The 16,151-nt window shown below is 36.5% G+C and overlaps 2 protein-coding genes across 5 annotated transcripts in view; one reads left to right on the forward strand and one right to left on the reverse strand.

Annotated features, from left to right (window-relative positions):
• LOC128249175 (uncharacterized) overlaps window positions 1-7,597 on the forward strand; it is a 12,235-nt gene extending 4,638 nt beyond the window's left edge. The window contains exon 2 of the mRNA XM_052972032.1: window positions 5,710-7,597. Within this exon, the coding sequence (XP_052827992.1) occupies window positions 5,710-6,183 (474 nt within the window). The 3' untranslated portion in view covers window positions 6,184-7,597. The remainder of the gene's footprint in view (window positions 1-5,709) is intronic.
• Window positions 1-16,151, reverse strand: part of LOC106880139 (voltage-gated potassium channel subunit beta-2) — a 153,501-nt gene that overhangs the window by 88,294 nt on the left and 49,056 nt on the right. For all 4 annotated transcript variants that reach the window (XM_052972030.1, XM_052972029.1, XM_052972031.1 and 1 more), the window contains one exon: window positions 4,428-4,471. In XM_052972030.1, coding sequence (XP_052827990.1) covers window positions 4,428-4,471 — 44 coding nt within the window. The remainder of the gene's footprint in view (window positions 1-4,427; window positions 4,472-16,151) is intronic.

Raw genomic sequence — 16,151 nt, forward strand, 5'->3', positions numbered from 1 at the left:
ATATATACTTACCTGCCTATATGTTTGTCTGTCTCTACTGCTCTCTCTCTCTCTCTATCTGTTTTCTGTTTACCTATTCATCTAACTATCTATCTATCTATCTATCTATCTATCTATCTATCTATCTATCTGTCTGTCTGTATGCATATATATCCACACACACACACACACACACACACACACACACACACACACCTGTATGTATATATCCCAAACTTTATGGCCCTTGCACTTGTGTATTCTAAACATTGTTCATTTCAAATACACACACCCACATTCGCAAAGGCTTACTTATGCTTGTCTATGGCTGTCTTTTGAATCAGATAAAGGAGAAAGACCATTTCCCCTATTATTTGCGAATCCTTTCATGACCGTATTTCTCAATCATTGCTGCACAGCTTCAGCCACAAGCTGGACACGAAAATGTTTAATTAAAAGGAATGGTGCAACTCTGCCCCATCATCATCAGCATTATCAACAGCATCGTTATCATCATTGGAGTCATCAACATCATCATCAACATCGTTGCCATTATCATCATCATCATCAACAGCATCATTACCATTTTCATCATCATCATCATCCACAGCAACAACAACCCCTGGACATTTCCACGGCATTTTTTAAATGGGATGCTGACGGTGCTGTTGTTGATGATGATGATGATGATAATAATGTCCAGGGTTACTCCTGTGCAGATGAGTGCACTGGAGCAACTTGAAATGAAATGTCTTGCTCAAGAATACAACGTACCACTCAGTGCAGGAATTAGATCAAGGATCATGCAATCACAAGAACAACACCCTAACCACAAGGCCATGCACCTTCACCCTGTATGCCTGTCATTCCTCTTTTTGCCATGGTGCTGTTGAGAATTTTTCTTTTTCAACTTCATCCCATCCCCTCTCCAAACTGTGTGACTGCCAAAGGGAACAGTAGAGACCAATGTCTTGAAGAACTGAGAACCACAATGAAAATTAGCAATACCAGTTTGTCTTTGGGTCATTTCTTGGTTCGTGCAGTAATGTTTTGGTTAAAGGAGGCAAGCTGGCAGAATCGGTAGCATGCCGGGCGAAATGCTTAGCGGTATTTCGCCTGTCTTTATGTTCCAAGTTCAAATTCTGCTGAGGTTGACTTTGCCTTCCACTCTTTTGGCGGGGATCAATAATTAAGTACCAGTTGTGTACTGGGGTCGATCTTATCGACTGCCCCCCTCCCCCTCCCTAAAAATTTCAGGCTTTGTGCCTAGAGTAGAAAAGAAACGTTAGCACGTTGGGCAAAATGCTTAGCAGTATTTTGTCTGTCTTTACGTTCTGAGTTCAAATTCCGCCGGGGTCGACTTTGCCTTTCATCCCTTCGGGGTTGATAAATTAAGTACCAGTTGCATACTGGGGTCGATCTAATCGACTGGCCCCCACTCCCCAAATATTTTGGCCTTTGTGCCTAGAGTAGAAAAGAGTAATGTTTTGGTTATGAAGTAAAGAGTAAAGAACCCCTCTGGTCATGAATGGCCATGTGATTGCACCAAGAAATTCCCTTCGAGGCACAATTCTGGGCCAGGCTGTTTATGAAAGACTAGCAGTCAGCCATGCATACCAGCTTCCCCTCTCCATGCCTCCGATGTTAACCAAGGGAAAGACAAAAGCCGATACAGCTTGGCACCAGTGACATCGCATCTCATGTGTCCAGCTGAGTGAACAGGAACAATGTGAAACAAAGAAACTTGCCCAAGAACACAACATACAGCCCAGTCCTGGAATTGAACTTACTACCATATAATTGTGAACTCGATGCTCTAACCATTAAGCCATGCGCCTTCACATTTTGGTTATGAAGTAGCTGGGTGTAAGTGAACTTACAGAAGAATTGTGAATCACACTGTATGTGTGTTTTGGGTGACATGGTGCTTATTTTATTGGCCCCGAAAGGATGAAAGGCAAGGTTGACCTCAGCAGAGTTTGAACTCAAGATGTAAAGATAGACAAAATGAGACTAAGCATTTTGCCTGGTATGCTAACGATTCTGCCAGTTCACTGTTTTAATAATAATAATAATAATAATAATAATAGTAATAATAATAATAACAATAATAATACAGTTCTATATTTAAGAGATGAGGAATCATATACATTATTTACATTTGATGGATGTTTGTCCTCATCTTGTTTGTTGTTAACACATCATTTCGGCTGATATACTCTCCAGCCTTCATCAGGTGTCTTGGGGAAATTTCAAACCTGGGTTCTCATTCCTAACATTTTCAATGTTATTATTATTATTATTATTATTATTATTATCATCATTATTATTCAGGTCACTGCCTGGAATCGAACTTGGAATCTTGGGGTTAGTAGCCCATGCTCTTAACCACTACGCCATATGCCCATGGGTATAATAATAATCTTTTCTTCAATAGGGACAAAGCCTGAAGTTTGATAGGGGAGAGGCTAGCTTGATTACATCAACCCCGCAATATTCAATCCGTACTTATTTCCCCAACCCCGAAAGGATGAAAGATAAAATAATGATAATTGCTAACATTAGAACCTAAGGCTTTAAATTTGTGAGGAGAGGTTATCTGATTAAAACAACCCAAGTATTGAAGAGTATTAATTTTATTGCCCCCTGGAAGGATGAAAAGCAAAGTCACCACTGGTAAAATCTGAACTCAGAACATAGAAGCAATTAACTAAATAGTGTAAGATGTTATAAGGCAATTTCTCCATAGTTCCAACGATTCTGTCATTGATGCCTTTCAACAATAATTTCATTTCATGTAGATGCCAAAGGCTGCAAATTTTGGCAGAAGTTATAATTGGTTAATTAACCCTTGTGTGTGATTGGTACTTATTTATAAACTCTAATGATATGAAAGCAATGTAAAAGTCATCAGGTTTGGAAATATGAACAATTAAAGGAATTAATTAAATACAACAAGGCATTTGTTTAACACTATTGATTTTGCTATCTTGCACAGATTAAATATCACAGTGAGAACATTTAATTAGATTTGTATAAAGATAAAAGTACATAACTTAACTAGTAGCAGAGATTTGTTGTATTGTGCAGCTGTGCTTGTTACTGAAGTGTTAGGTAGTAACTAGAAAAGGGAAGAGGAAATCAAAGACAGGCAACAAGCAGAAGAACATGAAAACTGGGAAAATATGTAAAGGATATGAAATACATGTGTGAGTGAAAAGCTTTCCTCAAATATAAGTGTCAAATATATACATGCATTCATATATGCATGTTTACACACACAGAGACACGTTTATAAATTTGTGTTGCAAGATTCCCGATGTGAAGTCGTGTGTTGAAACAAATGTTGTATTTCGGAATGGTCATATTTTTGTTGCCAAATAAACACACACACACACAATATATATTTGTTCTTCACCTTTTAATTACATTATTTACATTTGACAGATATTTGTTCTCATCGTGTTTGTTGTTAACCCCAAGATTCTGAGTTTGATTCCAGGCAGTGACCTGAATAATAATAATAACAATAATAACCTCAAAAAATACCTTAGGAATGTGAACCCATGTTTGAAATTTCCCCAAAGACCCTGATGAAGACTTGAGGGTACATCAGCCAAAACGTTGTGTTAACAACAAACAAGATGAGGACAAATATCTGTCAAATGTAAATAATGTAGATAGTTCCTCATTTTTTAAGTATAGAACTGTTTATTACTGTTCTTATTCTAACTCATGTCTATTGTCTGGGAGTCTTTCGTCATACATCTGTGACCTCCTCAGCGACACTTTCTGTTTTTCTGTACGCTTTTGCTCTGATTAATCCGTTCTGCTCTTCTAAAAGAAGAGCAGAATGGAATGTTCTTCTAAAGAACAGAATAGAATGTTCTACAAGAACAGAATGGAATAAGCAGAGCAAGAGCACACATGAAGATGGAAAGTGCCACTGAAGAGGTCACAGATGTGTAATGAGAGATTTCCGGACAATGAACATGAATTACAATAAGGACAGTAATAAAAGAATGAAGAATGAATATTTAGTGCATGTGTTTATTTGGCGAAAAGTAAAAAAAATTACTGTCCCGAAATACAAATATATCTTTTTGGCTTGAATAAAACAAATTTTATTCTTTAACATAATGTGTAAACAGTTCTATTCCCATGTATTGACATATATTAGTGTATAAAGATATTAGAAAGAAGATACCAGGTTTGGAAACTGAACCTAGAACCATCCCATCGGTGGCTGGCAAGATGCATTTCAACCTGATTATGCCTTGTCAGTGCAATGTTTTCACAGCGTAGGACAATATTCATCTCCCACCAATATTCGTTGTATTTTTAAAGACAGCATGTATATAAAAAATGTTTTATAATGAAATTCATGCAAAAAGAGGAAGTACTGTAACTATTTATGTAAATAAAATATTAAAATAATAACAACTTACCAAATCCAACATTTGACACTCGAAGTCCAGATTTTCCTAGATTTCTGAAAAGAATAAAAGCGTAGAATGTATATTTGGAATGAAAATATGTGTTAATGTTTGTATCAGTGTGTGTGTGCGTGTAAAAGTAGATTTGTAAGCTGACACTTTCTTTAGCTCTTGATAAAATTCCTCCCCATCATTGTCTTCACTAGCATTGGTGAGAGCATAGGAATGGATGTGAGAGAGCATAGGACTGGGTGGCATTTACTGAGGGTTTAATGTTCTGAACTCCAATTTGTGAAGAAGAAGGTAATTGGCTGGAAATGATTTTTGAAGCACATTCTTTGCTTTTGAATGAATCCTATACCATCTGTTACTTTCACACCTTTTGCTTTTTCCAGTCTCGTGGTACATCCATCTGTCTATCTTACATTTATTTCTTTCCATTGAAAGATCCATTCTAGGAATATAATTGTGAGAACACATCCAAAATGAAATAATTCCAGAATGGAGTGGAGTGAACGACATGATCACAGAATACAGAATGTAAGTTCTGATGGACCAGACATATTTTAAGGTTCACAGACAATGAATGAATGCATTCAGTTGCTATCCAAGGGATCAAAAAAGGCCATTCAGAAAGCCTCCATGATGATAGGTAGATGATTTAGTTCAGGACCCGGCAAACCCTGGCCCACCAAGCATTCTAATCTGGCATATGGAGCATTTTTGGCAGGTCCTGAATAACCTTCATTAACATTTATTTTTCAACACCTTTGTTTTTGGATTTAATTGAAAATAATTGCACAGCATGACTGTGGGAAAAACGTGCATACAGATTCACACTCAATGCATATTGAGTTGTCAGACAGTAGCGCGCCCGCACAGGCCCTGATAGTACAAAAGACAAAAATAATTTTTACCGGTAAAAGAAATAAAAACATTGAAAAAAATTTATCAACAATATGATTTTTCCAGACAGGGGTGGCTGCATGAACAATTACTTGTATATTGATTTAATAATAATGTTAATTTAATATTAATCTAACAATAATGAATTAAATAAAATGAAATGAAGTGTTAAGAAAAATTTCCATGTTATATTTTTCATGAAAAAATAATTTACTTTTACTGCAGTACAATGGAAGTTGATTATAGTCATGAAGATTTTATCAGCTAGCATGGTTTTGCCCATTAATCCTCACTATCATCCGGGTTAATTTAAGAAACTGAATTCTAATAAAACATTTCTGTCTATTTTTGTCAAACAATTAGTATTTGTTTTGTTTTATGTTCCCAGATTTTTGCTGACCAAATTAACACCATGGAAAACAAGAAAAGGAAGATTGATTTTGAACATTGGGCTTTCAACAATTCATGGACACTGAACTTCTTCATTGAACATTTTGGCAAATGTGTGTGCTTAATTTGCCGAGAAACAATAGAAGTTAAGAAGGTTCTGAATAAAAAACATAATTACGAGGTTTGTCATAACAATTACAATAGTTTCCTTGGAGTGGCACGAGAAGATGAGGTAGCAAGGCTGAAAAACAATCTTCTTAAGCAGTCTTCTTTCTTCACTTTTAAAATTGAAGAAAGTGACAGAAGCAGCCATGCTGGTTATGAAGTTTCAAGACCGATAGTAGAAAGAATAAAGCCATTCAGCAATGGTGAATTCTTCGAGGAATGTATGATGAAAGTAGTAGAAGTTATATGCCCAGAAAAAAAGGATTTATTTTCTGAAATCAGTTTGTCCTTCAGAACAGTCATGTGAAGAATTGAAGAAATGGTGGTTGATGTCAGGAGAAGCTTGGGAGGTGTGTTACAAAGTCTTGAATATTTTTCAATTGTTATCAACAACACTACTGATATGACAGATACTTGCCAACTGGCAGTTTTTGCGAGGGGTGATATTCCACCCTTTAACATTGTGGAAGAATTTGCACATGTCACCTCTTTGCAAGATACAACTACCGGATCAGATTTATACGATAGCCTCATGTATCTGAACAGGACACTTTGTCACCTCATCACCAGCGTTTTTATCTTCTTTCCTATCCAGATACTCCAACCAATTTTTATATTATGTGAGACAGCCTTCTATAGCAACACATTTGTGTCTATCCCCTGTCATACTTTAGCCTCTCACCATCTGGCATAAAACCACCTCCCCCTCTACTACAGTCCCATTCAGCTGAGGTGGCTTCTCTTTCCTTTGTCTTGCAAATTACATGGTGACTTCTCTAGTACTTGTATCACGGAAAAAAAACACTCACTAAACTCTATAAAGTTGTTGGCATTAGAAAGGGCATCCAACCATAGAAACCATAAGTCTTTTGGCTCACTGGATCCTGTCAACCCATTTGATTCGAACCAGCAAGGAAGATGGCAATGATGATGATAATATATACTCAGGAAGATTCAAATATACACAGATATTAACTGGTATGTATTTTATAAACAAAGTAATTTATGGGAAAGAGAAATTGAATCTGAGGTCAGGTGGTGTGGTGGAGTGAGAAAAAGTAATAAAGTGACATTGAGAAATGAAGTAGATTGGTCATACCACGTTGTGTCTTGGAGACACCAAACTGCTATTTTCGAAACATGGATTACTTTGAAACTGAGAATTAATGTTTGTAGAAGCCATGTGAAGTGATATCCATTAAAAGACCTGAGTTCCCATGGTTTCTTTTGTATTTATTTATGTAGAAATCGTTGAGTAGGCAGTTGCAAAAAGAATGGTTGGTGTATGTTTTCTAGGAAGTTATTAATGGAAAGAAAAGAAAACTGCATTTTGGGAGATTTGTTTTATTTTTGTTTTTCTGCTTTGTCTCCATGTAATTGATTGAAAAATATCCATGTCATAAGAAAAATTAAGTATCTTAAAAAAGGTTGTTTGTAAAATGGGTTTGATTGATCTTTGTAACGTGGGTTTGATAGATTATTGTTTATGTGTGGATGGTATTTATCTAAAATGTGAGGGTGTGGGGTGATGGCAGAAATGGTAAAGCATCCAAGAAAATTTCAGGCCATCTTTGTTTAACATAGCAGATAAAATGCTTACTAGCACTTTCTTCTGGCTCATTATGTTCCAAGTTCAAATTCTGTCAAGGTTGACTTTACCACCTCTCGTGGTCAATAAAATATGTCCCAATTGAGCACTAGGGGTCAATATAATTGACTAAACCCTTCCTACAAAATTGGTGACCTTGTGCCTATAGTACTAAGGATTATTATTATCATCATCAACATCATCATTATTATTTTTTTCCACTCTAGGCACAAGGCCTGAAATTTGGGGGGGAGGGGGCCCAGTCGATTAGATTGATCCCAGTATACAACTGGTACTTAATTTATCGACCTCAAAAGGATGAAAGGTAAAGTCGACCTCGGCAGAATTTGAACTCAGAATGTAAAGACAGAGGAAATACCGCTAAGCATTTCATCCACCATGCTAACGATTATGCCAGCTCACTGCCTTAGCATCATCATTATTATTATCATTATCATCATTATTACAAAGGTGGGGAGCTGGCAGAATCGTTAGCACACCAGGCGAAATGCTTAGCAGCATTTCGTCTGTCTTTACATTCTGAGTTCAAATTCTGCTGAGGTCAACTTTGCCTTTCATCGTTTTGGGGTTGATAAATCAAGTACCAGTGAAACATAGGGTCGATGTAATCAACTAGACCCCTCCCCTCAAATTTCAGGCATTGTGCCTACAGCAGAAAAGATTACTATTATTACTATCATTATTATCATCATTATTATTACCAAGGCAGTGAGCTGGTAGAATCGTTAGAACATAACGGGCAAAGTGCTTTACAGCATTTCGTCCATCTTTATGTTCTGAGTTCAAATTCCACCAGGGTTGACTTTGACTTTCATCCTTTCGGGGGTTGATTTGAAATCATTATTACTACTACTACTTCTACTAGTTTTTTTTTATTCTTCATAGAAGGTTAAAACAGGTTGATATTTATTCTCCTCTTTTACTGGCCGAGTTCAACTCTTGTTGACGTTGGCTGTTCTTTTATTCTTTTACTTCTTTCAGTCATTTGACTGCGGCCATGCTGGAGCACCGCCTTTAGTCGAGCAAATCGATGCCAGGACTTATTCTTTTTAAGCCGAGTACTTATTCTATCGGTCTCTTATGCTGAACCGCTAAGTTACAGGAATGTAAACACACAAACATCAGTTGTCAACCGATGTTAGGAGGACAAACACAGACACACAAACATATACACACACATACATATATATACATATACGACAGGCTTCTTTCACTTTCCGTCTGCCAAATCCAATCACAAGGCTTTGTTGACCCAAGGCTATAGTAGAAGACTTGCCCAAGGTGCTACGCAGTGGGACCGAACCCAGGATCATGTGGTTGGTAAGCAGGCTGCTTACCACACTGCCATTATCGTTCTAGAATTTCTAAACGAAATACCAGTCAGACACTATTTCCTGGTTTTCTTCCAACTGCTGACAGAAGATGTCTGCAGTTTTCACTTGAAGCCCTGTCTATCATTATATATGAACAACTGTGAAATCTGTATATGAGCTCCTGTTACTACATCCGAAAAGTTAACATTGAAACTATGGAGGTACTTCAATACCACTTACATGCACACATACCAAACATATGTGTGTGTTCATGTAAAACATAAGCATATACATGTGTAATGACACACACACACACACACACTCACACACGCATAGACACAACCTATAAAGATACATGCGCAAACATACATTAATAATAAAAAGAGACACAGTAGTCAGACTGTAGAAAATCTCTAAAAAGACACACACAAGCAAAGTATCTGAGTACACACACACACACACACACACACTCATACATGCACACTCACACTCTCTCTCTCACACACACACACATATGCTCTCTCTCATATTCACACACACCTACCCACACACTCTCTCTCTTACACACACACTCATGCAAGCAAAGTATCTGAGTACACACACGCATGCACAGATGCAGACATATATAGACACTATCACTCTCTCTCTCTCTCACTCTTTCTCTCATACACACACAAACACAAAAATCCAATCTGAGATTTATTGTAACAATAAATAGTTTTTAATGTTTGTGGCGCCAACCTAACTTGCCACAAGCCATCCTCCTTCTGTCTGCATCCAATCCACCATCTCACCATTCCCTATCCAGCAATTCCTGTAAGAATCTTCAGCCAATTTGCCATATGATGACAATTTCATTTTCGTTCTTGTAGAGACAAAATGTCTGAGAGTGTATCCCTTGGAAGAACCAGATCAACACATTCGATATTTATAATCAAACATCATACATAACGTTTGTTATTCCGTGATTTTCATTTGATTCCATCAATCACCATTCTTTGCAACATATTGATTTCTATTGACTAGGCTCTAAGCCACTTTTCTATGGATGGAGACAAATTGATTCAACCTTCAACTTATTCGTGCTAGTCATTTGATTACCCCTTGAGTGATAGAAGTTAAAGTTGACCCAGCCAGGATTTGAACTCAGTGCAACAAAGGAAAAGGCTAAATAGTGTAAGTTCTTTGTTTGAGAAAAGATTCCATTCAAAGTGTCGATCTCATCTGGCAAATCAACACATCCCATCTTATTCCATAATCCAAATTTATTCTGGCCTTTGATCATTTCTTTGATACAGAACAAGCTGTGCACTATGCCATTTTCACAAGGTTCCTGTTAGCTTTTCTAACTTCTTGTAGTTAAAGAATTCTGTTCCATATTTTTTGGATTCATTTCATGGAATCAAAAAATAAGTTTCTAAGCAGTCACACAATTTGCTTCAATTTTGTAGCCAGGTACCTCCCAGGTAAATTCCCAGCTATTTCAAAATTGAGGACCCCTCAAGTAAAGGGTCCTCAAAATTGCCATTCGAGCAACCTAATTGTTATGTTTTAATACAGAATTATCAACTTGGATTACATTACTCGAATGCAAGCCAATAATGGAGTCAACGTGTGAGCAAATACAACGCAGTATATACTCAAAAATGCACGCTGATTAAAAAAAATGCAGAACCTAAAGATCTACGTGCAAAAAGTATCACACCACTTATGAAACAAACCAATATGCAAATTAGAAGGCAATCAAAAGTTTACTTTAAAAGGATACGAGGTGAACGCATGAAATAAAACTGAGTCACTAAACTTAGTTTGATACTTAGAACATAGAATTAAATTAGAGTAATTTAACACTAATGTAATCACGTAATCTCTTAGTAGTACTTGTAACAGCAGTAAGTGGTAGTTTTGTCATCCAGAAGACCAAATATTTTCTGTATTTACTGTGTTTCATACCAAAAATATTCAACAAGTTTCTTTCTTTTTTCCTTTTTTTGCTTATTTTCCTTCTCTTATATCATTCATCCTTTTTTTTTTATCCATCTCCATTCTTGTTCGCTCCTGTTATCTTTCAGCTGTCAATTTCCTAACTTCTCTCTTTAATTCTCTGATGCACTCTAACACAGTTAGTATTGGCAAAACAAGACATAAATTGAAGCTTTAGGAATATCAAAACCTAACTCACAATATTTGAATTTTTTACCCACCAAACCTTTCTTCATATTTCATTTTTGGAAGTTATTTCCATTTTTAAGCTTCATTCTACTTAGTAACATCCACTTCTACTTCTGCTGTTGTTGATAATTATAAAGAATTAGCCTCCCTGAAGTAAAACTAAAACAAAGAATATTTTGTAAAATAACGATTATTGAATATTCCAGAATAATTTCCTGCTTTTGCAATGCTTTACAGAATTATTCAATTATTCTGAATAAACAGATTAATTTTTCTTCATGCTTCTCAGAGAATTGTTTTCTTTTTAATGAATTATTTGATTAAGATGTAATCTAGAAAGGTGAAATAAACCCCCTCTTTTCCTTCAACTCATTGATGTATTCAATTTGGGCAAGAACTAACATGCAATCTTACCATTTGTACTGGGCCAGCTTAAAAATGAAGGGAGGTGAAGAATCAAGTAACTGTACCAATGATGCAATGATTTATAAGTGAAGAATGAAGAGATCATAATGGTTATTAGTAGATCTCTTCAATAAAATATTTAAACAAATGTTTCTTAAACCAATGTCAATGCAAATATCCAGAGGTCAAATTATTTGAAAATCTGCTAATTCAGACAAAGTGATATTGAGAGTCAGAGAGCTATACATACATACACACATACATACACACACACACACACCACATACATACGTATATCCAGCCATCCTTATACATAGGGTGAAACAGGTAAATTGGGGCAACTGATACTTAATCTGTCGACCCTGAAAGAATGACAGGTGTAGTCGAGCTCGGCGGAATTTAAACTGAGAACGTAAAGACAGACGAAATGCCGCTAAGCATTGCGTCCGGTTTCTACCAGCTTGCTGCCTGCTGACTTGAAGATATTGCAACATTTCGCTGAGGAGATGAGAAACAACTACACTGATTTGGCAATGTCCAGTACTGCAGATGGCCCATGGTGAAATGTACTTACTCTAACTGGGGGACAGTGGTAGAGTATAAAGGCTGCAATATTTGTACCCTATCAAGCCCACATTTGTTATCCTATCAGTTTCCATTCTTGACCCCATCACTCCCATCAAGCTATTGCTCATCTCCTTCCCAGCATATCTCCTTATTGCTCGTAGCTTCATAGCTGTCTTCTTTTAATCTTACATCCAATGGTGCTGGAAATATGTGAAAGTAAAGAGAAATAGCAAAGAGCTCAAAAGAAGAAGGTAAAGAGGAGAGAGAAGAGAGAAAATATCTATAGTATTAAGATGATTGATGATACTTATAAATATATATCTATCTCTCTGTCCATCTATCTATCTTTCTATCTATACATATATATTTATAAAACTGATTATATAAGTATGATGTAAAGATACTAGAAAGGAGAAAACGATTTGAAAGCCGAAATAGAATAAGAAAAGAAAGCAGTTTTTAGCAAAGGTGCAGAAACCCTTGGAATCTATTGAGATTATCAGAATGTAGTTCATGCCTGTTTGTCTGCTATTTTCATTGTTTGAAGATGATAAATTAATGCATGAGAATGATGTGTTAAGAAACGATGGCAAATCTATCTCTGAAGCAATCAAAATGATGGCATTACCCCATGATGATGTCCGATAACTGTCATCTTAACTTGATAAGACTTTGTTGTCCACTAAGCTGAAGGGTATCTATATTACTTTAATAAGCTGATTAATATGTATCTAAGGCACGTGCACAAAAATACTCACATGCACATTTACACACACACACACACACACACAAAGTAAAAAATACACAGGTATATACATATATATACTTATAGATACATATTAGTACCTACCTACTTATCTCTCTCTCTCTCTCATACACACACACAGGCTTGTGGCTCAGTGGTTAGGGTGTTGCACTCATGGCTGTAAGATTATGATTTCAATTCTTGGGCCAGGAGATGAAGTGTGTGTATGTGAGAGAGAGAGAGAGTGTGCATGTGTTCTGTGAGAGAGAAAGAGTGTGTGTGTGTGAGTGTATGTGTGTGTGTGTGTGTGTACATGCCTAAAATATCCTGTGTATTTCTGGTAGAGTTTGTTTATCAGTCAGGGTAAGCAACATTTGACAAGAACAGGAACGAAGAATTATCAGCTAACTTCTAACTTTTTTGTGAATCCAAACAATACAAAGACAGATGCCAAACCAGCTCATCGATGTTGTTGCTGTTGTTGTTCCTGTAAGAAAAGTTGTTATTATCTTTGTTAAGACATCTTCATTATCATCGCCCATCCAACCAGCTGCTAATGCCACTGACATTCATCAAGGCATTCAAGAGGATTTTACTTACTCATCTATTCTGTTAGTTTCTTCTTGAAGGCTCAAGTAAATGGAAGAATTCTTTGAAACAATTTCTTTTGTTCGAAACAAGAGATTTCTCTACATTGTGAAGAAAAGACTATATGAGGAATGTCTATAAAGCATGTGATAGTTACAAACTTGGTACCAGTTCAAATATGCTTGAGGCCTATTTGAATCTGTAACAAAGCTGCTCACTGTATTTTGTCATGGAGAAAATTTCTTGCTGTAGACAAATGGGTGTAAACACACTGAGTCAGCTCACAGCGCCCCCTATCCCCCTATCCAGACCATGAGATGCATGCATTTTGAAGTGGTTATCTTCTCTTCAGCAACAGAGACAAGAAACGCAGAGCTGACACAAGATATATGACAGCCGTCCTAGACAGGTTCTTCACATCCGTCTAAAGAAAACCAAGTCTCCAAACTATCAAGGAGTTGACTTGCCATCGTGTAGCAATGGTATTAGCAAACCACATTTGGGTTTGTGTTGTGGAGGGACGAGGAGGAGCAGGTTCTGAGGAGGGTGTTTGAGTATGAGGTAAATAGACCACAAAAGCGAGGCAGACATGAAAATATGGAGGGGACAGGTGGAGGAGGAGGTTGGGAAGGTTGACTTGAAAAGGGGAGACACCCAAAACCGGGCAAGAGGGCGAGATAGTGTGAGGGTGGTTGCTATAACATTGAGGTAGATCTAGCCACTCCTGTTAATGGACAAAACCCAGATTTAAAACATTGGATGATGATTGTCTTCAACACTTGAAGAAAGTAAATGACCATTGCAGCCATTAACTAGAAAGCTTTTACTCATCTTCACTATATCCACAAGTTTATCATTTAAAATAAAATGGCTACTTTTTGTCCATCACACAAACTACAAACTTTCAGCCCTCACAAAATGCAGCAGAGCCTTTTGGTTTCTTAGCAAGAGTACTTTGAGAAACTTTGTAGAATCCTGCCATCTACACTCATCAACTAAACTGGAGCTTTTTTTAGCAATATTAATGGTATTAGAAGATGATGATGATGATGGTGATGACGATGATGGTAATGATGATGATGGTGATGATATACATATGTAACTATTTATAGATGAATTCTGTTAAAAAAAAAACACTATATTTCAGAATTAAGTGAAATAAAATCACCCTGGAAGCAACTGAGAGAGAGAGAGAGAGCTGTGTCCCCAGTCAGTGCTGCTGGGAATACTGGTTAACAGAGTACATATGGAAGTGGGGAGTTCATATATTATATAGACTGAGAGAAAGAGACAGAGGAAACAATAGAAAGAGAGAGAAACAAAGAAAAAGGGTGAGAGGGTGAGAGAGAGAATGATTTAAATCTCTTGATACCAATTTACCTGAGATCAGCCCCGGGTTCTGTAGTAAAAACTTCCTACTTAAAGAGATCTAAATTAAAACTGTCCATTAAAATTTCATGTTAATTTATGTTCCAAACATCAGCCTAATTATGACAAAAGTTATTTTATTTAATTCTTTGTTACTTTCAAAATTATTTTAAACAAAAACAGTGTATTTCAAGAGAAATATAAGAAAATGGTTAATATTTTACTGAGATTCAAATTTCATTTAGTAAAAAAGATAAAAGGAACAAGGTTTCATCCATTATGTCAGATTTGATATTTAAAGTAACAACTGGGTTTATAAATGATGGTAAAATTCACTGGAAATATTTAGTTGAAATAATAAGAAGGAAACAAATGTGAAAATGAATTCTGAGCTTGAGTCATAAGAGATAGATTTTCTTATTACAATATATGGATACAAGTATGACTGGTTTGTCAGAACAGGTGCTTTTTAGGCAGTAAAACTCATCCAGAGTGCTGTACTTGTGTTGTACAGTGTTGTACTTGTAGTCATATATTGTATGAATATACACACACACACTTACACACATACACACACACATACATACACATACATACACATGCATACACACACATGTCTATTATGCTCATTATCGTTGCTTCAACATATTTTTCCAGAGTCAGACAAGATGTATGTATACAGAAATATACATGATATACCACCATCATCATCATCATTCTTTAATCTCCTCTGTTTTTCATGCTGGCATGGGTGGGTTCGTTTGACCAGAGCTGACAAGCAGGAGAGCTGTACCAGGTTCCAGTCTGATTTGGCATGTTTTCTACAGCTTGATGCCCTTCCTAATGCCAATTACTCTATGGTGTGTGCCAGATGCTTTTAATATATCACTGACATGAGCACTTTTATGTGGCACCAGCACAGGGCTCTTGCAACCGAGCCCTTTTCATTAGTAGGGAGTGGCATTAACACTTCTGCTGTGGAGGACGGGTCTTTTTGATGAGTGAAACCCAAAGGAGTAATAAAGGCCATACTTGAAAGATCAAGTTGATGACAGTAAGGGGATCTGGCTGTAATATACTGCTGTAGTAAAGCTTATTTGACTCATGCCAGTATGAGAAAAAAAACACTAAACAAATAAACAAAAACGGTGATGATGATGATATTTTTATTTCCCTTGTTTAAATTCCATTGAACTTACATAATTTACATTTGACAGATATTTGTCCTCATCTTGTTTGTTAACCCTCCAGCCTTCATCAGGTGTCTTGGGGGAAATTTCGAACCTGGATTCTCATTCCTAAGCTATTTTTCGTGTTGTTGTTATTATTATTATTCAGGTCACTGCCTGGAATCGAACTTGGAATCTTGGGGTTAGTAGCCTGTGCTCTTAACCACTACACCGTATGCCTGTAGTGGCTAAGATCGCAGGCTACTAACCCCAAGATTCTGAGTTCGATTCCAGGTAGTGACCTGAATAATAATAATAATAATAATAATAATAATAATA

The sequence above is a fragment of the Octopus bimaculoides genome, chromosome 12 (assembly GCF_001194135.2).
Source record: "Octopus bimaculoides isolate UCB-OBI-ISO-001 chromosome 12, ASM119413v2, whole genome shotgun sequence".
Taxonomy (NCBI): domain Eukaryota; kingdom Metazoa; phylum Mollusca; class Cephalopoda; order Octopoda; family Octopodidae; genus Octopus; species Octopus bimaculoides.